This window comes from Malus sylvestris, chromosome 3 (assembly GCF_916048215.2).
Source record: "Malus sylvestris chromosome 3, drMalSylv7.2, whole genome shotgun sequence".
Lineage (NCBI taxonomy): Eukaryota > Viridiplantae > Streptophyta > Magnoliopsida > Rosales > Rosaceae > Malus > Malus sylvestris.
The window spans coordinates 23,076,948-23,102,974 of NC_062262.1; the positions used below are offsets into that span (position 1 = coordinate 23,076,948).

Sequence of the window (26,027 nt, forward strand, 5' to 3'; positions counted from 1 at the left end):
GAAGAGATGTATGAGTTTTAGTCGAGTCTCCTTAACTATGTTGGTTCACTTTACACCAAAAGAAGTTCATGAATTCTTTTCTAATTGATTCTAAATGGCTTAGACTCTGTGGTGGGATTTGCTGGAACTTTTGGAAAGATGTTCTAATTTTTAACGTTTTCTATGGATTGCAACTTGAAGGTGAAAATTTTGTCTTAGTTAATTTTTGTTTAAGTTTTTAGTTTGTTAGTTTTTATCTTTGTTTTTCAGTTTTGTTTTGCTTGAGGACAAGCAAAAAAGCTAAGTTTGAGGGTAATTGATGAGTCCATATTATTCCATATATTTTACCTTAATCTTAGTATTAATTTATTGGTTATTTTGGTAGAATTTTGATACTTTGTTATATATTTTCAATGTAGGACATTCGACTTCCTCTAGAGCCAAAAGTGACCAAACAGATGGATTTTGGAGTGATTCTAATTGGAGGATGTTTGTGTGCATTTCAAGATGATTGTATCAAAATTCCAGATTTTTCTACCAAGCCGTTTGATTGTGGCGATGAAATTAAGGCCCAGCGCACAGCTTTCTCAGATTGACGTTTATGGACGTTTTGGGTATTTTAGGGGTCAAGATGGGGTATTTTGAGGAAGATTCCTTCTGAGGATTTGTAGGGGACATCTCCAGCTTTCAAAAGAGACCTTTTAGAACCAAATCGGAGTTGATTTGGTTGGTCAAAAGTCTGATTTTATGATAACTCCGAATTCTAGTTAAAATAGGAAACCTTTTATTTTCTGTTTTATCATTTAATTATGTTTCCTAGTTTTATTCTAAGACCTTTTCAAGGTAGGGTTTTATTTTCTAGTTGACACATCCCGACCCAGATTATCGTTATGAACTTATATTTACAAGTAGTAAAAGTCACTAGTCATGATTGAATTAAGTAAATTCCTGGTAGGAGTATCATGTTTTTCATAGTTATGAATGTTTTGTCAATGCTTATGATTTTCACAGAACTTAATGATCTTCGAGATGTATCTCTATCATGCTTTTCATAGTTAGGGAACTTGAGAAGAATAATTTGTTTGCGTCGCTGATTCCAATTCAATGAACTTGGAAAAATCTGAGAGTTAATTAGTTCTATTCACAATTAATTTGGGGCATTGTCATTCATGGTTTATAGAAATAATAATTGGAAATCAATTTGTATGCATATGTTTCATGTGTGGAGAACAATTCTCTAGCTAGCCTTTCACTTATATCTCGTACAAGACCTAATTCGTTTGCTGCAATTTACTTTATTTTTGTTAAAATTAGTCCAAAAACCCCCTCACTTCTTATTTTGTGTTAGTCTAGCTTAGTTTTCAGTTTTTAAGTTTAATTTGTGTTGATTAGCATCCCTCCTAATCCCCGGCCTAGAATGATCCCTACTTGCTCATACTACAACCATCTAAATTATAGGGTTTAATTTGTGTGTTAGTTTATACCACATCACATAGATATCCAACTCTAGAGTTATTTTTTTCCTCGTAATCCACCATATCACATGATGAAGATGAATGCTATGTTTTAAGAATATTAGGGAAGACAGACCTTGCCAAAATAGATTGGTGTATGTGCACACTCCATACTTAGGTAATTTGATAGTTTTGTTGGTCAACCTAACCCGACCCTAAATCGTTCTTTACCATTGGAGTTCGGTCTTAGGTCGAGTTTTATTAGGTTGCAAACAAATAAGGCAAACTCAACTTGAGAAGAATTAATTGACACACCCCGATCTCGATATCCCCAAATACCAAGATGGGCACGTGTTGGCTAACATCCGAAGGTGATGATGCCATATTAACATGCATGCAACTTATAAAGGAAGAGCGAATGTAAATAAAATAGGTAAATTGTAACAACCCGTCCTTAATTTTACAATTTTTATAATTTTGAATGTGTGTTTTTATGAAAATGTCCTTTGAGGCGAAATCGTTGACCCTCTTATCGTGAGACGTATAACCCATTTTGTTAGCATATTCTTGTAGTACGGGCACAAGCAGAATTGAAGTTAGAGCTAGAATGAGGATTTTACAGAATTCCAAACGTAGGGGTATTTTGGTAATTTTACTCCTAGCGGGATATTTTTCTGTTTCATCTTTTCTTGCCTTGTTTGGAGAGCCAGTGGGGCCCACCCTTGCTTTTTGGTCTCCCAACAGTCTTTCTCTTTCTCCTTCTTTTTCTCTCTTCTCTCTCTCTCTCCCCGTAAAGCTTCCCTATATCTAAAACTTTCACTCTCTTCTCTTCTCTCCTTCTCATCTCTCTGCAACTTTCTCTCTCTCCGAACTCACTCACGACACCACGTCCACCATCACTAGCCTCGCCACTTCGGCAAACCCCACCACCCTCAGGACCTCCCCATCGCGACCTCGGAACGGCCAAGGTTCCTCTTCCTCTTTTTTCTCTCACGGTACAATTACACTGTTAGTGTTCAAATTGTTCTCTAGTGAATCATCACCATTTTTACGGAGGTAAGTATCCAACTCAGTCCAAAAATTTGTAGATCGTGCCTAGGTACAAGTTTGGGACATTTTAGGGTTGATTTGGTAACTTTTGGATGCATAAACAACTCAAGAAACTCTTCCCCATATTTCTGACAAGGTTTTCCAGCTGCCAGCAGCAGCTCCGGGGACCGGAGAGAGGAAGAAGAAGATGGAATATTCTATTAAATATTTATGGAATATTCTCTATGCTGACTTTTGTGAAATTTTCTTGGGAACCCTTCTAGACTAATTTTGACGCCCTGAATTTGTTTTTGACATCCGTTTAGTGAAATTCCAAAGTTTTAACGTAGTTGACTAGCTCGGCGTCTCGGTTGACTTTTCGGGGCAACTATTGACTTTTTCGTTAACTTTTTACGAAATTTTCCTAGGTCCCCTATAAAGGTAATTCGACGCCTTGATTCCAAATCCACGTTCCCTTTTTCCAAATTCAATCATTTTAGTAGGGTTTTACTAATTGGTCCCTTTATGTGCTTAGGTGCATTTGTTCGTGGTGATCCCATCCTCCCTAGTTCGAATGGCCATTCAACGACGAGTATCTATGAGTGGAACCCTTCTTGATTGCATGATTTTATTAATGTTAGGCTTGCATTCATGAAAAGTATGATTTCATGATTTTACGTTTATGCATTACTTATGATTTATCGAATTTACGTTTTACCAAACATTATGAAATATAGGATTTATGCTTTATGAAATATTATGGATTTATGAGTATGATTTAATGATTTTCATATTATCAATTTATTATGAGGATTGAGATAGAAAGCTTCCACAGTTTTATGATATGATGCTTTGAGCTTTTGAGCTCCGATGATTTGGAAAGATTATAATTTATGTTTTCGGTGCTTATCTAGTGGGTGATCATACGTCACATACACACAACCTAAGTATGTATACGTCTATTACCATATGACACAGTTTAGGGTATTTATACTCCCAGCTTCATTGACGAAACCAGTGTTGGACAACTTCACTAGCCACGGCTAGTGTTAGTGTGTTATGTTATGTATATGTTTCTTCTCTGGCGTAACCCAGAGTCGTATAGCTTCACATTCGGGTGATGGGACCTACCACATTTCTTCATTGCCGTAACCCAGTGTCGTACAGCTTCACCTTCAAATGATGGTTATGCCTTCGGCTGACTATGATACCCCTAGTTAAGTAAATCATTGATTTGATCTATGGGATTCTTGGATTTGTCTTTTGGTGACTATGTTATCATTACTGAGTACTGTTTTATACATCCACGTTTTAGATGTTTTCATGGCACGTTAGGGTTTTTCAGAAAAAACCTAGTATGTAGTATTATATATATATATGTTTTTAAAACATGGAGTTAGTATGTTCAAAAGAAAAATGGTTTTACTTAGTATTATTATTATAAACTTTGGTCCACTCACCTTTTTGTTTTGCACCCCTTTTAGGACTAAGAATCAAGGCGTACGATCCCGGCGTCAAGGCATTCTTGTATCAGTATCTTCGAGTCCTCTTAGTGTAGGACCCACTTTCTTTGTAATCTCATTTATTTCATAATATTCTCGCACTATTCTTGATTAGTTGTATTCTCTGAACAAATTCATGTATTTGCATTTTCCATTATATTTAAATTTACATATTTTATTTACGTTCGTTCTTTCTTCATAACTTACATAAATGTTAAAATGGTTTCGTCACCCTCGGGTGTCGGCCAACACGTGCCTATCCTGGTGTTTGAGGGATATCGAAATCGGGCCGTGTCATAAATTTAAATATAATGAAATATGCAAATGCAGGAACATGTTCAAAGCAAACAACTAATCAAGAATACTGCAAGAGAATTATTATAAAAAGGTATGAACAAAGGAGAGGGGTCCTACACTGAGAAGACTCGAAGATACCAATGTGGGAGTGCCCTGACGCCGAGATCGTATGCTTTGGTTCTAAATCTTGAAGGGGGCACAAAAACCAAAAGGGTGGACCAAAGTTTATACTAATAGTAATAATAATAAGAAAAAGTTTTTTCTTCTTAAACATACTAACCCCCTGTTTTGAAAACACCTATAATACTACATAGTATGTTTTCTGAAAGCTCCAACATGCCAAAAATGTTTGTAACAATAAAATCTTCTCTAAAAACGATATCGAAATTGCCCAAAAGTAAATCCAAAGAATCTTGTAAATCAAATCAATGATGTACTCAACTAGGGGTATCATAGTCACCTGAAGGCATAAACATCACCCAAAGGTGAAATTGTACGACACTAGATTACGCTAGTGAAGAAACATGGTAGGTCTCATCACCTGAAGGTGAAGCTGTATGACTCTGGGTTACGCTAGAGAAGAAACATATACATAACACACTGACACTAGCTGTGGCTAGTGAAGTTGTCCGACACTGGTTTCGCCATTGAAACTGGGTGAAGCTGGAAGTATGTCATGAAATATCTCACTACTCATCAACTGTGTCCTATGGCCATAGAAATATACATACTCAGGTTGTGTGTATGTGTTGTATGATTACCTACTAGGTAAGCACTAAAAACATAAATTATAATCCTTCCAAATCATCGGAGCTAAAAAACTCAAAGTATCAATTCATAAACCGTAATAAATCACATTCGTAAATCCATAATATCTCATAGGGCATAAAAGCAATAGTTCGTAAACCTTTAAAATGTAAGTTCGATAAATCATAAAACGTAAATAATTTATGAAATATAAAATTATGAAAATATGATTTCCATGAATGCAAGCCTAACATTTGAACTCATGCAATTTATGAAGAGGTCAACTCACAAATACTCTGTCGCCGAAGAGCCGTTCGAACTAAGGAGGATGAGATCTCCACTAAAAATCCCAACTAAGCGCATAAATGGACCAATTAATAAAACCCTACTAAAACGATTGAATTTGGGAAAACGAATATTGGATTCAAATACGGGAAGTAAAAAAACCTAAGGAAGGACCTTGGGTTCCCCCACGCGTCGTCGCACGCGCCACATGGGGCTGCGGCCCAAGATGCCATGCTCCACCGCACACACTGCCACGGGCCGAGTTGAATCACCGAAAAGTTAGCTGAAACGGTCGCTGGCATCGCCGTGGACAGCGACAAAGCACAATACCTCCGATGAAGGCGCATGTACTCAACGCGTTGGGCACTGCAACACCATGCGTCCGCGAGTATGCCATACTCGTTTTCTCCATGAGACCTACATATTTTGCAAGTGGAAAGGCCAACTTCTAGAGCTCATTCCGAGCTGGATACAATGCCAAATTGAGTAATTCTGGATCCTATGTAAAGCTAGAAATGTAGGGAAGATATGTAGACTTGTTCGAGATTCAACGGATGCCAGAGCTTGCCAGAAAAGTGACTGGAAAGTGGCCAAACGGTGACGATTTGGTTTTCTTCCTAGAAAACATACAGTGTCATTCCCCAGGTTTTCCGTGCATCCACACGCGATCAACGCCTAAAACTACCTTAGTCACATACTAAAACACGATCTAAGGGGTTCAAGAGGGTTTACCTTGTCCGGAGACGGTGAGAACTTGCCAAAGGGACCTTTTGCACAGTGGCTGCATAGTGCAACACGATAGGGAGGTTTCCGAGGGGTTTTCCATCGCCCTGGCTCTGAGGGTCTCATAGAGGAAATAGGGGGGGTGGTGTTGGTGTTGTCCTTGTTGATTTTTATGTGTGTATGGGTGTATGTGTGTCTCTCAAAGAGAAGAAAAGAGTTCAGAGATGACAGGGAGAGAAAAGAAGAGAGAAAGTTTTAGAGAGAGACTTCATTGGGGAAAGAAATGAGAGAAAAGAAAGGGAAAAGGAGAGAAAGGGCCGAGATACCAAAAAGTAAGGGTGGGCCATACCGGCTCATTAAACAAGGCAAGAAAAGATGAAACAGAAAAATATACCGCTAAATCCATAGTTTCTCCAATTCGCTTGTAACCAAGTACCCGCCAACAAGAAAATGCCTATCCCCGAGCCATCTCTTTCCCTTTCAAAATAAAATCTAGGTGTGGTTCTCTAGTAGAAAAGTTGTTTAGGTCTTCTGCAACTCGTCAATTTTGATATTCTGGGAGGTATTCAATATCTGATCCATGGTGGGAGGGGTTCCAGTAGCGGGAACATTATAGCTCCCTAGGATGGTCAAGGCGCCAAAGACTTGATTGCTCGTGCTGATAGTAGTATAAACCGTGGGAAGTGGATTGTTCTCCATTGTGATGTTAACATCAATGTTAAATGAACTTTCTTATGCAGACATGCTGATGGTAGAGTGATTTGGCCAGAGGAATATAAGTTCACTCTCAATGAAAGTACCAATTATTGGAACAAAATTTGCACACCACCGTAGAGGGAGGAGATGCACAAACTTGACTATGTGTAAAACAATAAACAAACTGTAAAGTAACCTCGACATGGTGGGGTGCTGGCCAAATGCTCTTCGATGTTCAAGTTTGTAGGCAACTTATGAGACTCAAGCAATAGGTAAGAGAGAGTATGCAATTATTGCATTATTAGAGATGAGTGTATTTATACCAAGCAAAGGAGAGCCCTTTTAGAATATAGAATCCACATTAAACCATGAGAATCCCAATGATATCTAGGAGTAGATATTGTATCCTTATAATAGTGTGATTACTTGCGGCACATTCTAAATGCCTAGATTGTAGGAATCTTCAAGAATATAAGAAACATGGTTGAATCTATATCAGATCAAGTTTTCGTATTTTGTAAAATAAGAATGGTCAATCTCAGTGAAGTCGACTATCTTCGCTCACTTATCCGGATCAGGATGATGGTGGCATAGCTAATTTGTTTCTGCAACTCTATGATAGAAGTCATTGAGTCTATGATCAGACTATTAATTATCTGTATTCCGATCCTTCTTACATTGGGCCCCTGGAAAATCATGGTCCCATAAGTTAGATTTGCAAGCCTAAATTCCTTTCTAACCCTAATTTTCCCAAAGCTCTTGCCACAATTTAGATGTAGTCTAATAAATATGTGGTAATTAACCAAAATCCCATGTAAGTGCCACGTCGCCAAGTATGGGGCTTATCCCTACCTGTGTCAAAAATGAAATGTCCACACTACCCTTTAATTTAACATCTATTTGACGAAGTGGACGAAAATGAGGTGAACTAAGACTAAATGAGACGATAATAATAGTTTCAACGGGGAAAATGAGACAAAATCAGATTAAGAGAGTAAAATGAGACTAAATTACAATTTCAAGGAGAAAATAAATAAATATGCATTAATATCAATAATCGTTGAAGGGGAAAAACAATAATATACCTAGACAGTGGAAATGAAACCTACCTACTATAATGACGTGTTTACCAAACAAGACAAGAGTAAGGAGAAACAAAATTGCACTACTTCTGATGCATTCTAGCATTTACTAACATTTGAGGAGTCAAAAAATAGGTGGGGTCTACCTAATATGTAAAATCAAATTCCGGCATTGGATTACTGAGATAGAGTTGGTATTTGGATTCCGAGGAGAAGGCTCTATCCGGAATCAAAATTGTCTTCCTAAAATACCCTTCCGTCTCATTGTCCTCTGCCATTGTATCCAGTAGCTCTTTGCTCCTCTTGTTATCATCATCTTTCGCAATCGACGCCCTTCACAGACTCCAACTTCAACAACAAGTTATAAGGCCTCGATTTGAAATCCACCGTCTCTCCCTTCGAAACTCGCCTCTCAATCTCATTGACCTCACTTTGATGGTGGCAATCCTCCTCACCAAGAACCACCTAAATGCCTTCCGACGTAGTGGACTAGGGTCGAAACCACCTCCGCCAACGAGCCCACTCACTACTGGGCTGGAAATGAGAGCTATAGGGAGCTGGCTATGAGGTAGGGGTTAAGGAAGACGGGGGTGGTAGAAGGGCTGCGTGGCTGGAAAAAAAAAAAGGAAAAATTAGTATCCGGTCCCTAGTTCTTACTGTTCATTGACTAAGACCTTATTAGTTCTTAAATTTTGATTTAAGTCCCTAGCAATAATGTGATAATGAATTTACATGTTTATTATATAATTTTTTAATATAAAAATTAGTAATTAATTTAGGGTTTAATACTCACACCTCTTTTAAACTTCTAATTAATTTTCAATTCAAAAATTTCCAAAATAATAAAAAATTAAATTAAATTAAGTTTGTACCTATTAGTTTTTTTTTTATATATAAAAAGATTCTCAATTTTTTTTTATCTTAAATGTACCCATTCATATAATTTTTCAATTTTTTTTAATCTTAAATGTACCCATTCTCAAATATATCAATTTGTTATATGTAAAATGTACCCTTTTTTTAATATAAAATCCATTCAATTTTTTTAATCCATGTTTAAACTTATATGGGTACATTCATTTTCGTTGATTTAAGAATGTATCCATGTTTTGGCACAATAACTTTTATTGTTAATTTTGGTTAATGTACCCATACATATATGTATATACACACACACAGTATAATAGAGAGTATAATTTATATTTGATTATTTTTAATCCCATAAATTATGGGTTTTATTTAAAATCTCATTAATATAAACAATTACACATTTCAAATTTCAATTTTTAATTTAAAAAAATATAGTAACTTACATTATTATATTAATGTCAGGGAACTCAATAAAAAACTAAAAACTAACAAGGTTTCAATCAAAGAATATTAATAGTTAGGGACCACATCCAAAATGTCCCAAAAAAAAAGGATGAAAATGGGGGCGTGGGGAAGACATGGAGACGGGGCAAACGTAACCATCTTTTGATTATTAAAAAAAAAAAAAAAAACCTCTTTAATTAATTTTATATAGTTAGATTTTATGATATAAAATTTAATTTTATTAATTAGCATGAAATAATTTATTTAAATAAGGGTAATTTAGTAATTAAACTAAAATTTTGATTCAAGTCAATTAGTAAACAACTTATCTAACCAACATCATTCTTACTCTGATTCCAGATATCAATTAACAACTTAACATAAATCTAATTTTGTTTCCTCTTTAATTCAATTCCTCTTCAATTCATTTCGCTTCAATCTGATTATAGATTAGTAAACAAGCCATAAAAGAATTCAATTCTCACTTGGGGTTTATAATATTTACTTTTGTTCTTTAAAAAAAATGAAAAAGAACATTTTGGTGGAGCACGTTCGTGTTGATGAATTTCAAAAAATGATGACTAATGAAAAAGACCTAAAAATTTTGAGTTTTAACGATAAAAACAAAAATAAAGAGTAAAATGAATAGTACCATAATTGACTTTTTAATGTAAAAATGTAAGTTTTTGTTAAAATGAACAGTACCGAAAGTGTTTCGTTAAAGTTCCCAATAAAGCCTCATACTTAAAACGTCATGCCAAATAGATACATCATAGGTAAGTCCTAGTGATTTATTTTCTAATTCCCCAAAGTTTCCCATACAAAGAATTTTCTCCCATCAAAATGTTCAACAATTCTATTATGCTCCATCGTATCTTACAATCCAGGGTTTTCGGCCGTTACATTCTAACAAAACTACCAAATCATATTTGCCAAATCAAAAGAGCACCTGAGAAATATAGACAACAATTCCAACTCTCCCTTGTTTTTTTTTAACCTTTCCCCTCCTTGTTCACAGGCTTTTTCATGAATCTTACCAGTTGCAGACCTTGTATACCTAAAGCTGGGTTTAGGGTTAAGTTTTTGGATACCTAGTATAACTTCTCTTCAAAATGTGATTCACGGTAGGCAAGCCGTCAATCGTGATGGTCGATGATGATCTGATGGACAACGAGAGTCCGCAGAAGAACTAGCAGGCACGAATCGTTTGCACCTTGGCAAGGAATTTGATACCCATTCAAAACACATCGGCAGCTGAGTTTTGGTCATCACGCTACAATTAAATTTTCACAACCATTATAAACTAAACAAATTAAGCCAACAATAACTAGCTTTTGCAAAAATTAAAACAAATCAAACTCGGTCTTTCCTCGTCTTAAAAAAATAAAAAATACAAAAGGTGAAGAAGATTATAGCGGAAAAGCCTTTTAGTTGACATTTTACAACTCCTAGCTTTTCTTTTTTTCATGCAATTACCTCAAAATAAACACTCTTACTCATAGCTATGGGGAAAAAATAAGTCATTTCATAAGCCCGCAAACAAAGGAATTTTTATCTTTTTAAACATCATTTAATTTCAAATAATGTTGTTTCGAAAAAAAGAATGTAGGTTCACCTACCCTCATTGCCAACTGTAAAAGACCCTTCTCTCATCAACTTCAGGCTTATGCTGTTGAATCTTTCCCGTGAATATTGTCTAGATGCTTTTCTCCAATCTGTACCAGCCTTCATCATAGCAGCAAACTCCTCATAACTTATGCGTCCATCCTGCAAGATGACAATACATCAACGATGCATAAACATAACTTGACTAAAAAATTTACACATGCACATATCAAATGCGAAAAAAATGTAATCTTACAAACTGAAAACATTTAACATGAGTCAACCCTTCTCACTAGAAGATGAACACATTCTAAGCGACAGAAAAACGAGGTTGTTCGGATAAGCATTTCCGCACAAAAGACCAACTCAAAAACTACAATTTTCTTGAAGGTATTAAAGGAGGGCCTTCTAACCATGTGTGTTGGAATAAAACATTTTGGATGTAAAGCTATTTAAGTTAATTGTATCAAAATGTTAATTCCAACCTTATCTGTGTCCACGTCATGCATAATCGCATGGATGACTTCCTCACCACCTACGTCAACATCATTAGTTAACGCATTTCTCAATTCTTCAATTTCTATATGGCCACTTTGGTTTTGATCAAAGAAGGCAAAGGCTTTATGTAGGTGCTCGTCATTCGCCATCTTTTTAAGGTGAACCGTGACAACAACAAACTCTCCATAGTTTAGAGCTCCATCCCCATCAACATCAGCCTGTAGCAATCAGAAATCAATCAGTTATTTTGTAAAGACCCCAAAGGGAACTAACATGTTGAACCAACCCTTATCTCTCATGAAACAATTTTTTTTTTTCCTCTTCGTTTCCATTATTTTAGTGTTTTTAGTTTGTTTCTCAGGATTTAACATGGTGCAGAGTCGGGCAATTTATCATCCAAACCTCGGATTACAAGTAAGAAGGCAAGTTGGCGAAGCACAAATTGATACTTACAGCTTCCATTAGTATTTGAAGATCTGGATCAGAAATATTTTGCCCTAAGTGTTGTATCCCGCTTCGTAGCTCTTCTATGGTCACCTTGCCCTTGTTGCCAGTGTCCATCATTTGAAAAGCCTCTTTTATGCCAGCTACTTCCGCAACTGATAAATGCTCAGCTATGACCTATGTATGAAATATTCAAGAGTTCAGACATAGAATATAGGGCCAACTTTAACACAGCATACAAGTAGCCAACATCGAACCCTTCAATTATTATGCACGCTTATAAGTAAACTCAAAACCTTACCCCAAGAGCTCTTTTCTTCAGCTTGTTCATTACAGAAAACTGTTGCAGCCTTGCTCTCACAGTTTCACCAAGTGGGACATTTGGGGCCTTCTTGGCATTTTGTATCCAAGGATGATCTACATGAAAAGAATTGGGATTAACATGTCATGTAAGGCAATAAATGTTTGGTAAATGGAAGATATCAGATTAGTATAATTACCAAGCACTTCCTTAGCTGTCAGCCTCTTCTTCGGATCAGGATCAAGCATTTTCTTCACAAGGTCCTTTGCATTATCAGAAACTCTAGGCCAGGGGTCCCTCTTGAAATCAACGACGGATCGAATAATTGCTTGTGCTACCCCTTGTTCAGTTTCTACAGTTGAAATTTTTTGAAAACTATGAGAAAGAAATACTAATAAACAAGGAATACACTAGCAGGCACACTTTTGTTCAAGCTGATCTAAATCAGGGATCTTTGATAAGCAAAAACATTACAACCCCCTATTGTAGTTGTAAAGAATCAAGATAAAAATACAGGACGAGACACAAACCTGCCCAGAAAGGTGGAACACCACAAAGTAAAATATATAGGATAACCCCAGCACTCCAAATGTCAACCTCGGGTCCATAGTTGCGCTTCAGAACCTCTGGAGCCATGTAATAAGGACTGCCCACTATCTCATTAAATTGCTCACCTGTGGAATATGGCAACCTTTAGCTACACTGTTTTCATAATAACCGAAAAAATATAGATGATATAATGATGCTAAAACAGGAATTTCAAGAAAAATCATTAAACAGGCGATATTGAAGTAGTGCAATACCAGGTTTAAAGAACACAGACAGTCCAAAATCAATTGCTTTCAAAGAGGCTGTTTCCTTCTTATTTGCAAATAGGAAGTTTTCTGGTTTGAGATCACGATGCATTACTCCGTGTTTATGACACATCTGCAAAGTAAAGATGCACGTAAATAAATCAGAATAATTAACAGTAACATAGGTACAGAAGAGTAGACATCATCACCAAGTAACAGAAAATCAAAGATCAATATTAGTGTCAGCAAAGATAGAATTAGCAGATATTCAATTTAACACGTAAAAAGAGAGGAGAAAGAAACGTATTGTGCAGGGACAAATAACTTCAAATGCACAGGAACTAGTCATATTACAGTAAGCTGCAACATGTTATTATATACAAAGGTTTAAGGTTCAAATGAGCAAAATATCACCTAAAAGAACATTTAAGTGAATGAATTATGAAACACAACGAACGTATTGTTCGTCCATATAACAACCAATAGTGAGAAATTTAAACCAAATAACATAACACATAGCACCACAGCTAATTGCTGAAGTGAATATAGAGAATATTCAATAAAAAAGGACGGAGGACATTCAACTCACCCTATGGTTCTCCATTTACCATTTAAAGTTCATAGTATGTTATAAGAATCACCTTTACCCTAAACAAGAATATAACAAATGACAAATATGATTCAACCAACATCATAACACACAAGCTATATCATATCATGTCATATCAAATCTAATATAAGCATGTAACTATCAAATTTCAGAACCATTGGTATTACCAAACCAAATAACACAACAGAACCATAACAAAACTCAACCTGAACTACTTCAACAATCGTCCTCATTACACCTGCAGCAGCACGTTCTGTGTAATGACCCCTAGCAACAATGCGGTCGAACAGCTCACCGCCCTCACACAACTCCATCACAATGTGAACCGCATCACCATCTTCATAAGTGTCCTTTAATGTCACAATATTTGGGTGTGGAGGCAAATGCTGCATTATCTCAACTTCCCTCCTCACATCCTCAATATCCACCGCTGTTCTAAGCTTCTTCTTTGATATCGATTTGCATGCAAATTTTTCGTCGGAGGATGCCTCTGTGCACAGATATGTTACCCCGAATTCGCCTCGGCCAAGTTCGCGTCCCAGATCATATTGGGCCGAAATGTCTCGACCTGTGGGGTCTTTCAAGACCAACAGCTTGCCATCACCATCTTTTCCATTAATGCCACCAAAATCTGTTGCAAATGGGTTTGTCTTCTTCTTGTTGTTCTTGTTCTTGTTCTGGCCAGGTGCGCCAAGGGTTACACAGCAATTTCCCATGAAATCAAACCTTAATATTTTTCACAAATTCCAAATTTAGAAATGTGGAATATTCATGCAGAAACAAATAAGAAATCCTTGATTCTTAATATGGAAGCACAAAACAAAACAAAAGCAATCAAAAGATGGAAAATGTAACAGAAGAAGAAAACCCACCTGTGGTTTTTTCAAATTTTGGGATTTTGGAAGGAGGCCCAGATGAGATTTCAGGGTAAATTAATGCAAGAAACCAAAGATTTGGGAAGGGTAAGAAGAATATGAAAGGAGTAGGAATTGAATGTGTGAAAATGCCACGGATTTGCAGAGAGAGAGCCAAAGCTCTTTCACAGAGGCTTTTGTTTCTCTCTCTAAAAATCCTTTGTTTTTTTTTCTTTTTCTTCTTCCTTCTCTTCTTTTTCTTTGTTTCTCTTTAAATTCAAAATAAAGAAAGAAAAAAAAAACAGAAAACAAACCTCCTCTTTCTTTTTCTCTTTCTGTTTTTCTTTTTCCTCTTTTCTTTTTATTTTGTCTCTGCTCAAAATATCCAACACAACCTTGCAAGTCACAGCTCACAGCTCCCCTTCTGTTTTCATTTTTGCTAATTTTCTTGCCTTGTTTCCGTTAGATCAGTTATCCACAATTTTCCAACTAATATTTATACTATTTCATATTTGCATAAAAATATTTTTTGTTATAATTAAACAAATTATTGTTAGTGTAAAATAATTAAAAATTAACCTATATTTAAACAGTTTATTGACAAAACTTTTGTTTTTAACCAAGAGAGGGTGAAAATATCAAATTAATCCCTGCCAAAAAAACTTAAAAAATGACCAAAATAAAAGTTAAAAACGATATAGTAAATTGAACACAAAATAATTTTATTGCTTCTTTTCATAGCCTCACCGCCAAGTAACCATATCAATTCCGCTCATTTTCTCTTTCACGTTTTTCTCCTAAATAAAATAAACTTTTGGTGACGAAATAGTTATCTGGAAACAGTTGTCAAAGATATGAACAACCTCTTCAGTGATGAAAAATCATGTGATGATCGTCGCCCAAAATCTTTAGCAACCGTTTCATAGTTTCTCTCTTTGTAAATTTTATTTTCAAAATTTATAAACACGTGCATGGTATATGATTGCTAGTGTATAAAGGCAAAAAGGTTGAGTCATTCGTAATTTAAAAAATATCCCTCCCTAGTTACGATTTTAAAATAAGTAAAGTCAGAAGGCAAAAACGATGAATCATTCATAATTTCAAACATATCTTTATCTAATTAGGATTTAAAATAAAAGAATTTAATTTTTTTTTAATTCAAACTAATAGAATAAAATTACTCTCGCAGTGGGCAGCTTTTTTTCCATTATTTCTTTAACTTTTAAATAAAAAATAATTTATAATTACATGTAAAAAAGAAACTACTACACGCGTGAGTGTGATAAAATGCTAGTTATGTATAATATGACAAGAGAAAAAGAAAGTAAAAGAAAACTAATTAATTTTATTCCAAATAAAAAACTATTTTCTGCTATTTTGATAGTTAAATAATTGTTGGACAAAAAAAAAGATAGTTAAATAATTGTTAGTTTATTTTATTTTTAGCACTTGAGTTTTTACCCAACGGTTAAACTAAAGTTGGTTGTGGTTTCTAAAAACAAAAATAAAATCAACCTTTACATAGTATTTAGTATAGTTGTATTATGGAGGTATGGATCATGTCTTAACCAATCCTTTTGCAAATCTAACTTGACAGGTTTCCGGCCAGAAATTTATAATATTATGTTGTATTCAATATAACATAAAATAAACGAGTAAGATGAAAAATTAGATCATATACCCTTATCCCTTTCATCTACCTTTATTAATATTTTGTTACACTTAAAAGTTACGAAATATTGTAGCCACACTTCATAATATGTTCATTGACAATAATTACACAAAAATCATTCTATGCTCGTAAAGTTCTTGCATAAAATATCCGCGAGAACAGTTTTGAAAGGAAGTACTTGAGTTTTTCCAATAAGTAAAGAGTATATTATTCAGGGTTCAATTTTATTTTTTATTTTTATTATACGAAGAGAATGACAGAGAGTCTGTATCTAGGACTCAATGAGGTGGAAAAAAACAAGACCCTAACGATTGGCGGAGAAGGAGGTCCTTGGGCGGAGAAGGAGGTCCTTGGGCGGTGAATGGCTTTTCCCTGGCCACTCATAGATGGCTTGAAGGGATGCATGGATTTTTTCTGGCCACTCCTGTTGGATGAGTCATGGTCCCTCTTCTCTTGTCTGCACCTACTAAAAAGAGCTTTCGTACCCACTCCCTTGACATTGGGGATCAAATGTTCGAAGCATACTTTGAAGCTTCAAATGTTTGCGGCTTGCATTTGACATGGTATGATTAGGCTCGTAACAACAAAATTTTCTTCTATGGTGGTACGTATGACTTAATAGTTTAAAAAGTTCATTGTTTTATTTTGCATATAGGGATATAATGAATTTCTACAACAGTTAGATTTTGGATATCATAAAACTCGTACTTTTAAGTGAAACGTAGCATATATATATATATATATATATATTTGAATTGATCTTGTGCCTTTAAGGAACTGACGTATCTCTACTAATTAATAAAACACTCATTGTCAACCAAAATCATAAGAAATTACCAGTTTAACCCTTTAATTAAAACAAAACATGAATAAGAAATATAGGGCAAAAATGTAATTTCACACAACTAAATTTTGCTTTTTTTTTTCAAAGTCTCACCATGTAATCCTAACATATCTCTAATTTAAAAATAAAAAATAAAAAAAAACTTCACACTCCCACATTCTCTATCACTCTCTTCCTCTCTCCTTCTATTTCAAAAACAAAAATAAAAAATTTTCTTTGTGTGTGCCCATATGCTAGTTTCATTTATAGAAAGGGAAATGCTTACAATCAGATGAAGAATATGAACTGACGTATTTTATATTCTAAAATGTAAAATAATAATCACAACAGTTGCAATTTCTGAAAGAGAAGAAATATGTATAAAAACCAATATAACCAATGATAGAGATTATTTGAGAGATAAAAACTCTCAAACAATTAATAGTGGGAAAGAAAAAACGCTATCCTTCATCCAGTTCCCTCGTCATCCCAATGATCCAGTGCTGCAAGATATTGTGCTAATATCTGAAACAACATCGCTTTGGAGTTTTAAAGTGTTTTAGCATAAGGTTTGATATTTTGAAAATTATACTAGGAAGATAAAGTTAATAAAAGTATAATTGACATAATATTTTCTAAGAATCAACACCAACATAATACTCACAAAAAAAAAAAAAAAAAAAAAAAATCACAAATCTAGAGCACGTTCAGTTCCATATATGGTCATCGACTTCTTTGCTTCTCTAATTAATAGTAATTACTGTTGCACATTTATGGTTTTAAGATGATTACAAGTAAGCACAGAACTAATTTTCCCCTTTCTCTATGTGAATTATTCTCACACAAACTCAAACCAGAAGCTGTGTATAAGCTGAGCTGAAAGGCGATTCAGCGCATCTGTCTTGAACATAAATTTCTGGTTGCGGATCAAAACTGGTCCTTTAGGATTTCTCTTTGAACAACTGTGTATGGAGCTGCCCCCGGTCCATCTATGGCTGGTTTTATAACAGTGTAAAACAGCACATTATAGAAGACGGTGAAAGCAAAGACTGCAGCAGCCGTGATTGTGAAGAACGATCCTGAAAATTCTTCAACTTGCTCATCTTTTGTTCGATCTCTTGTAAAAGTCACGTCCGGTGCTGCAATCAGTGAAAAAAAGTTCTTGTCGTCAACATCCGTTTAATTTGTTTCATTTCCGTTTCCTAATTTTTTTTTTTTTTTTTTTTTTTTTTTTTGAATCTAGTGTCTTCGGGTCTTTGACCCGACTACTCACTAGGCCACCCGCCTGACCCCACAACATTTGGTAGGCAAGAAACTCTAGCAATTGCTAGGTGGGTACCTTGAGAGGTGTCGAACCCCAGACCTCTTGGTAACAAACCAAGGGCCTGACCATTAGACTAAACACTCTTAGGTATTTCCGTTTCCTAATAAGACCCTATGAAACTGCAATGCTATAGTTCCTTCACATAATAGCAAGATTATAACAAGACCATATGCTTTGCAGATTTAGGTGCTCAAGTCCCTGATTAAACTATATCAGAAAATGCAGTTTTGACAAAATAAAACGCCAAGCCCTCTAACATGGGCTTGTAACTAAGCAAGACAGTCGAGTGAATGATCGTATGGAGAATTAAGTCATGGGGGTAAGAGGTTCATTATCACCTCACGCTGAGGTCACATTAAACACGTCCCAAGCCCTTGAGTTAGTAGGATAGGGTATACCCCGCCTCTAATGAGTGGGTAGCAAATCAAAACTTGTTTCTCAAGTTTAATTAACCAAAAAAATTCATCGTCTAGAACAGAAAAGTTGTGGTAACTTAATCTAATTGCATGCAAGTTTTGTTTGTGTTTTCACTTTATCATCAGAAATTCCAAATTAGATCACACTAGGATTGTTGGTACCAAGACAAGTATTTGCATAATTCAGATATCAGAAATCCCAAATTATATTAGATGCAGATTGCAGAGCAGCTAAGTTCTGGTGGAAATTCCCAAATTAATTTGCTACTCGAAAACCATATTCAAACTCCAAGTACTAATTGAGCAATATCTTTCCCACATAAACACTCACATCAGTTGCATACAAAGTGCTTGTAGTTCTGTCACAGAGAGAGAGAGAGAGAGAGAGAGAGAGAGAGAGAGAGAGAGAGAGAGAGTACCCTTTTCCTTTGGAGGGCGGAATTTAGTTTGGGAGCGGGATTGAAGTTGCTGGTCAAGATTTTTAAGAGCTTCTCTGGCCTTATCTGGGTCTACCTCAAACCGCTGCGACTCGTTCTCCACTGCACAAACAATACAGGAAGAGGAGGAGAAAGAAGAATTATGGTGATATGGGTTTGTGTTCTTCTTCCTGAAAATGCCATGGCCAGGCTCTAGCAATTCAGAAATGCATGTTTTAAGCTTATAACTTGTGGGAGAAAATGGTTGCAGTGACAATGGTGGTTTACCGTGAAGTGAAGGAGAATACAGGGGAAGCATTGATTTGAATGAGATAAATGAAACCACAGCCACAACTGGGAAAGAGGTTAACGGTACTTTTATCTTTTCATCAACTTGAACCGAAAACCGAACCAAACCGGTTCATCTTTCAATTTCGCAGGCCAGACCAGATCAAACCGAGTATAAGAAACAAAGAAAACCGGCTTGACTGCATCGGTCAAACTAGAACCGAACTATGTAGACTGATTCCTGCTTAATACTGGGACATAGAAACCAAAATGGTCCGAATTAGGGATGGGCAAAATACTCACAAGTATGGGTAACTGTGGTTAATCACCCATTTAAACTTAACGGTTACTGTTGTGAGTAATCGTTTGAATAAGTACAGTTATGGATATAACCATTTACCCGTAAAATATAAATGGGTGAATGTGAGTGTTGTGGAGCAAAAAATAATCCAAAAAATCATGGAGGCGTTTGGTTGAAAAAAAAAGATTATCCGCAAGACAATCCAAGATTCTCACGCGCATGCAACACAATGACAACTCAACAAGAGTCAAGGGAGGTCTTTAAGGAATTTATTCAAATTCCTCTCATCACTCCTCATCAATCCTTATTGATTTTATTTAAAAGGTAACTCCCAAATTTTCTTATTTAAATTAGTAATAATTGTTATGTTAATTGTAACATATTATTTCACATAATAATTTGTAATTATTCTCAAACCACCGTAAAAGGCCGGTCACCCTCCTATAAATACCCCTCTTGTGAAATCCAGCCCTCGGATTTCACTATTTAAAAGTACATATTATGTATTTCGTATTATTATTCGTAGTTTCAACGCATTGTAATTGCGGCGTATAATTTTTTGATAAGTAAAAAGACAAAAACACCCTAGTGGATTAAACGGAATTTTTTAGGTCGTAATTGGTCCCTACATATTGTTCCACTTATCCTTATATATTTGGATAGTACTCGTCGATATGAACGCGTGGGTGCAAACAGAATGTTATTCGGAATTATAATGAAGATTTTTTGAGGTTTTGAACATCAAGGATATTTTGGTAAACATGTGATATTTTTGTCTAACCATTGGCTGAGTGCCATGTGGGCACCCCAAAAAAATTTATTAAACTCTCTCTCTCCTCCCTTCCCTCATGTTCTCTCATTCTCTCTCGGCTCTCGCTTTCTTCCCTTTGAAACAAACCACCACCATCACCAAAATTTTGGCTTGTTGAACACCAAAACCACCATTATCTGCATGTACTCACCACCATAAACTTCGTTATGATTTTTGTTTCATTGAAAACGAACCCGAAACACGAGTTCGAAGAACAAGGTTTTGGGCCGAGAATTCTAGGCATGATTCAGATAATTTTCAGCCATCTTTTGAACTCAAATTGGTATAAATCGATTCCTCTCGTCAATTAGATAATTTTCATGTTTGGATCGTGTGATTTGGTTGAAAAATAAGGAAGTTATAATGATTTAAAGTTTGCTCAGTTTCTGACGAACCCGTGACATTTCAGGCCATATTCCGGCCAATCCACGACGAGTTAGCCATCGGGACCAATCTGTTCTTCTCGTTCCAAGCTATGATTTTAGTTTTTGAATCACTCAATTTCGTTGAGTATTGACAAAGTTATGGACGTTTAAGTTTTACCCAGAAATTTGGCGAGTTACCAGTTTTCCCTCCGACAACCATCTTTTAGGTCATTTTCTGGCCACCTCCGACCACCATTTTGGCTACAAGTAGGTATAATCTTGTTCTACACACCTCTAGCTTCATTTTGGTATATTATGAGTCGAATTTGGTTGAGAAACAAGTGAGATATGGAGTTTTAAAGATTGCCAGAAAATCTGCAAAATCTGCAGAATCCGGCGACCTGCATTGACTGTTGACTTTTTCAGATTTTGGCCTGGGACCTATCTTAGGGTTTTTTGACATCCCGAATCCATTTTTGACATCCGTTTAGTGAGATTCTAATGTTTTAATGTAGTTTCGTAGTTGATCGGATAGTTGATCACCACTTGAATTAGTAATTGGCGGAGATCCAACAGTTGGATCGTAATGAAATTTTAGCATGTTGTTTTAGAAGCATAATGTGGATCTTTGGAAGTTACGGATCAGAAATCCGACATGCGGAACTTCAGAATCGAATTACGTAGGGTTTTGGACCCTACCGTCGACCTTTGATCGACAATTGACTTTTGGTCAACCGGTCCCAAATCATTCTAGAACGTCCTTGATGATGTGTTTTATGTAAGTTACGTGGTTTATCACTTGGGTTCTGAGACAAGATTTGGTTATTTTTTTAGGCGACAATGAGACGTGGACGCCTCAATATTCGAGTTAGGGATTCGTAGTGTAGGCTCCAGGTGAGTGACTTTAATATATATGATATGGTTATTACCCTGTTTTTGTATTTAGTATCCTTTGTGGATATGACTTGGTTTTATAAATGTGTTTTCTATTAAAAATGTGATTTCTAAAATTTAGCCATCGATCTATTATTATGAAATGTGATTAGACTTGTGTATTGGAAATGTTTGGAAATGTGATTTGAAATGTATGTTGGATTATCTGTTAAATGTGAGGGCTAGCAGTGGACCGTTAACCCATTATCACGGGGATTTGTTGCTTCAATATCGTTTCATTTCTCGCTTCGTTGATTCGTTATAAATTTATTACTTATGCTTGTTTCATATCTCGTTTCATTGTTTCATTTCCCATTTCGTTGAGCCGTTATAAATTGAGTAACTTGATTCATGTCTTGTTTCTTCGAGCCGTTTTTATGTTTCTTGGATTCCGCTTGGTTTCGTTGAGTGATCCGGAACTAAGTATCTATTGGGGTTCCGTTAAGTGGTCTAGTTCCCTGCTACTCTGGGTTCCGTTGAATGGTTCGCAATCCCTCGTGCTCCACGATTCTTTTGAGTGGTCCGGAATCGTATCCAGCTTGGATTTCATTGAGTGGTCCTATATTTATTGTACTCCACGATTCTGTTGAGAGCTCCAGAATCATATCCACTCGGATTCCGTTGAAAGGTCCATAATCCCTTCGACTCCGCGATTCCATTAAGTGGTTTGGAATCGTATCTTGGTTGGATTCTGTTAAGTGGTTTGGAATCCCACTTGGTATTATGGTTCCGTTGAAAGGTCTGAAACCTGATTAATTACTTTGTTGATTCTTCATATTGAGTTTGGATTGAGATAGCTTTAGAGATGTAGGTTTCGGCCGAACTATGTCGCTCTAACCCTACTTTTCATTATGTTGTATATGTTTGTGGTTGTGAGCTTTTGTGACTTATTTCAGACGAACTGTTGGATGTGTAGGTGACTCATTCATGATTTTCAATAACTTGATTTTGATTATGATTTCATAAAATATGATTTTATATTTGACGTTTATAAACCGAAATCGATGGTTGGTTTTTATTAGTATCACATACGTAGAATTATTGTCACTCACACAAGCTTTGCGGCTTATCCGGGTTGTTGTTTGCTCGGTGCACCATTCCCATGGTGTAAGGGCGATTGTGCAGGTTTTAGTAGATACGAGGAGCTTTGGGGTAGCAGATAGGGTTTAAGGAGCTTGTAATGTTAGGTTACCCCTATAATTTCCTTAAAAAGATGTGATTATTGTTATTTTCAGTTTAGTATTTCAATTTGTATTTCCTGGCATCCCCTTATAGTCTACTGTCACATATCGATTTTGGGCGTATCTTGGGATCGCGACGTGACACCTCTTATCCCACTAAAATTCTAAGTCATTTGCTACCCACAAACTCTTAAATGCATTGTTTTAAGTATTCTAACTTTGGCATCGGAGATTCTTCGACCAAAACCCTCGTTCATCATGGGCGCATAAGGCTTTTGGCCTTAATCAAATGTATTATTATTTTACAGGTGCATTCTCGTCAAAGAAAGAGACTGTAGAAATTTGCATTCATAAGTGTTACACGGATACGAACGGGTAACCATTTAACCCACTAGTACAAAAAATAGTTTGCGCAACGCATATACCTTCGTCACGAACAGTAAAAAAACGTTGCTTGAAAATTAGCCTAACGAAATCTTTGTCACGCGCCAATTGTCGCGCAAAGGTAGTGAAAGCAAGGTTTGCGTGACGAAGAGACAACCAGCGTCGTGCAAAAGGACTTTGCGCGACGGAAGAACATGCATCGTGCAGAGACATTTTGAGCGATGTAGGTGCTCTCGTTGCGCACTGCATCGTGTGAAAAGTCTTTACGCAACGAATAAGTAACATGCGTTGCGCAAAAGGACTTTCCGCAACGCAGGTTCTGTCATCGCACAAAAGCTCTTTGCGTGACGCATGTTACTTCTTCATCGCGCAAACTCGTTTTTTTTAGGCAAAAATATTTTTTATTTAATTTTTTATAAATATTGTAATTAAATTATAAATAATAATTAATAAACTAAGAAAAAGTATTTAATTATAAAATATATGTAAATGTACATACAAGATGTCTGAACATAAAAGAAAAAACTACAACAAGTAGCCTTCTAGGGTTGATGCATCAGGCTACTGGGTATCGGCTGGGTGAAGTGGCTGGGAGGTCGAAGGTGGAGCAAGATCAGGTGCTGGCATTAGGATTTGGAGGTCGGACATCTGTAAGGCCCGTAAGATAATACTCATCTTCTTGTCCTAGGCCGAAAACTGGGCTGCAATCTCACTTCCTGGGTTGCTTGTTGGGCTGCAAGCTGACCTTTTAGGGTTGCCACTTCCTCCATCAAGGTAATGACCTGTCAAGTGGTCGATCTGGAAGATGAGGCACATGTCTCAAGAACCCGCACCTTCCCTATACACCGAACAACCTTGCCATGACGACGATCGAGCTTCGGATTCAGGACCTCATTCAAGATTTGAAGACATGTATCCTCGGGTACAATGATGTCCTCGATCAAGGTCTCCGGGGGAAGCTGCGATGCTGCTTCTTGGAGAACAGTAGTGTGCTTTTCCACTATAGCGGCCTGTAATAATAAAGAAAAAACATATAATGTTTAATAACAAAATATAATTAATATTTGAACGATTCATAAATATAAGAATAATAACAATTGCATATACTTACATGAAGTTGCTCAGTGGTCTCATCGACAGGTCAAACATAAATGTCCTTGAACATGTTGATCTCTGGGAACTTAGAACTCTCCTAAAGAAAAAAAAAAACATTAAGAAAATTTTATTAATCAATAATAAAAAATAAATTGTATAAAATTTCAAAATTAATATACTTTTACCTGACGTCGCGCCTCAAGCCTATACGAAAAAAAGGCATCGAACCGGAATGGTAAAGAAGTATCTTTGACTCCCGAGCTTTCTTGCCAACAACAGATTTCTTCTGTTAAACACACATATACATGTTAGTGAGACTATTTGAAAGAAATTATTAAAAAAAAGTTTAAAAAAATAACTAAAACAATAATAAATTATCATTAAAATATTATGTACATACCACAAATTTTGGGTCCGTAAAATGTTTGCAAAGCCACTCCCAATCCTCCGGCTAGTCCAACAACTCGATTGGGCAACCCTCTAGGTGAGCAATCTCTGGATCATCCCATTTTTTAAAATGCGCATGAAGATTGCACTTCCAATGTTTGTATCGGGTTGCTAAGGTCTCCTCTAAGTAGGCGATGGCCGCAGGGGATATGACCTTAAGATCATAATTGACCTACAAATATGAAAAACAGTAAAATAATAGTAAGAAATTTAATAATATTAAGATAATATACTTTGGTTTATAATATTTGTAAACAAAATTAAAAATTGATGAAAGCTAAAAATTAATATACTAATCGGCAACTTGTCTCGCACCAGTTTCTTAGTCTCCTTGGGAATTTTTGCCCAAGATTCCCACTGCACAAGACAACACCATCGAATAACATAACCGCAACTAATAACGACGCTGCTATGATGTTGTGAGGTAGCCGCTCCACGACTTGCACTTCCAATGTTAGGGCTTTAACATCACCATTATTCAAATTCTAATATTACATCATTATCGTTACACTCCAGTCCAAATTAAAATTAGTGATAAGATCCCAAATTAACATCAGAGATACACAGAGAATATGTATTCAACAAATCAGCAACTCAATTGTAATTAAAACAAAAACATGATATCCTACAGGACCAATCAAAATTACAATGGAAATGGGATTATTAGTGATTACCTGCAACATCTTGATCATCATAGGTCCCTCGAGCTGCAAATTAAGAGCAGGGAGGGATTGCATGATGAAGAGAGATGAAATATTTGTATGATGAATTTAAGAGCAAGGGAGGGATTGGAGAAGGTTTTGAAGATAGATGGGGGAGGGAGGTAGCTGCTACAACTAGGTTTGCAATTTATGCCTCCCAAACTACCTTAATGAAGAGGAAAAAGTTGTTGACTTTGAGCGACGAAGACTGCTGATAGGATTTTTACCGTCTACACAAATAGAGTTAAAATCACACAAAATACTTCCAAGAGTACAAGAATATTGTAGTATAGATGCTCATGCAAAGTCGTTCTCCACAAGGACTATTTGGATAATTTAGGTAAAAACAATTCCTAATCAATTAAACTAAAAAACTAAGAAAATAGATTTTGAATTTGGGTAATATTAAAAACGAATTTTAATTAAAAACAAATAGTAAATTTAGACAAAAGAAAAGAGTTTTAAATACCAATTTATAAAAACACTAGGTTTCTGCCATCACCTAACAATCCTATGTATTTTTACCAATTACTTATGATCTACACATGCCACTTTGAATGTTAGGTTTTCCTAATATATACTAGCATATGGGCGCACACAAATAGAAGGAGAGAGGGAGAGAGGAAGAGAGTGATAAGAGAATGTGGGAGTGAGAA

At 36.0% G+C, this 26,027-nt stretch overlaps 2 protein-coding genes across 3 annotated transcripts; both read right to left on the reverse strand.

Annotated features, from left to right (window-relative positions):
- Positions 1–9,821: 9,821 nt before the first annotated feature.
- Positions 9,822–14,541, reverse strand: LOC126616708 (calcium-dependent protein kinase 8-like). 2 transcript variants are annotated; one of them, XM_050284800.1, is made up of 10 exons: positions 14,233–14,538; positions 13,567–14,086; positions 12,760–12,883; positions 12,487–12,630; positions 12,156–12,308; positions 11,957–12,072; positions 11,665–11,832; positions 11,199–11,429; positions 10,728–10,875; positions 9,822–10,381 (listed from the first exon to the last, which is right to left on the reverse strand). In XM_050284800.1, exons 2-10 carry the CDS (start codon positions 14,074–14,076, stop codon positions 10,377–10,379), a joined length of 1,599 nt encoding a protein of 532 aa, XP_050140757.1. In that variant the 5' UTR covers positions 14,077–14,086; positions 14,233–14,538; the 3' UTR covers positions 9,822–10,376. The 2 variants fall into 2 exon arrangements, with proteins under 2 accessions (XP_050140757.1, XP_050140755.1); XM_050284798.1 differs by lacking the exon at positions 9,822–10,381 and having other exon boundaries at positions 10,720–10,875; positions 14,233–14,541.
- A 2,879-nt stretch (positions 14,542–17,420) lies between these two features.
- Positions 17,421–19,227, reverse strand: LOC126614528 (uncharacterized). The gene is made up of 2 exons (XM_050282194.1): positions 18,869–19,227; positions 17,421–17,848 (listed from the first exon to the last, which is right to left on the reverse strand). Exons 1-2 carry the CDS (start codon positions 19,182–19,184, stop codon positions 17,637–17,639), a joined length of 528 nt encoding a protein of 175 aa, XP_050138151.1. The 5' UTR covers positions 19,185–19,227; the 3' UTR covers positions 17,421–17,636.
- Positions 19,228–26,027: the final 6,800 nt, after the last annotated feature.

Bases quoted from the DNA above. Each gene is read 5' to 3' on its own strand.
- LOC126616708 (XM_050284798.1), bottom strand. From the start codon at position 14,076: ATGGGAAATTGCTGTGTAACCCTTGGCGCACCTGGCCAGAACAAGAAC. The intron at 12,309-12,486 runs GTTTGTGTCTCG...TTTCAACTGTAG, and splicing joins TGTTCCACCTTTCTGGGCAG to AAACTGAACAAGGGGTAGCA. The intron at 11,833-11,956 runs GTAAGGTTTTGA...TTTCATACATAG, and splicing joins TGAAGAAAAGAGCTCTTGGG to GTCATAGCTGAGCATTTATC.
- LOC126614528 (XM_050282194.1), bottom strand. From the start codon at position 19,184: ATGCTTCCCCTGTATTCTCCTTCACTTCACGGTAAACCACCATTGTCA. The intron at 17,849-18,868 runs GTACTCTCTCTC...CACTGATTGCAG, and splicing joins CCGCCCTCCAAAGGAAAAGG to CACCGGACGTGACTTTTACA.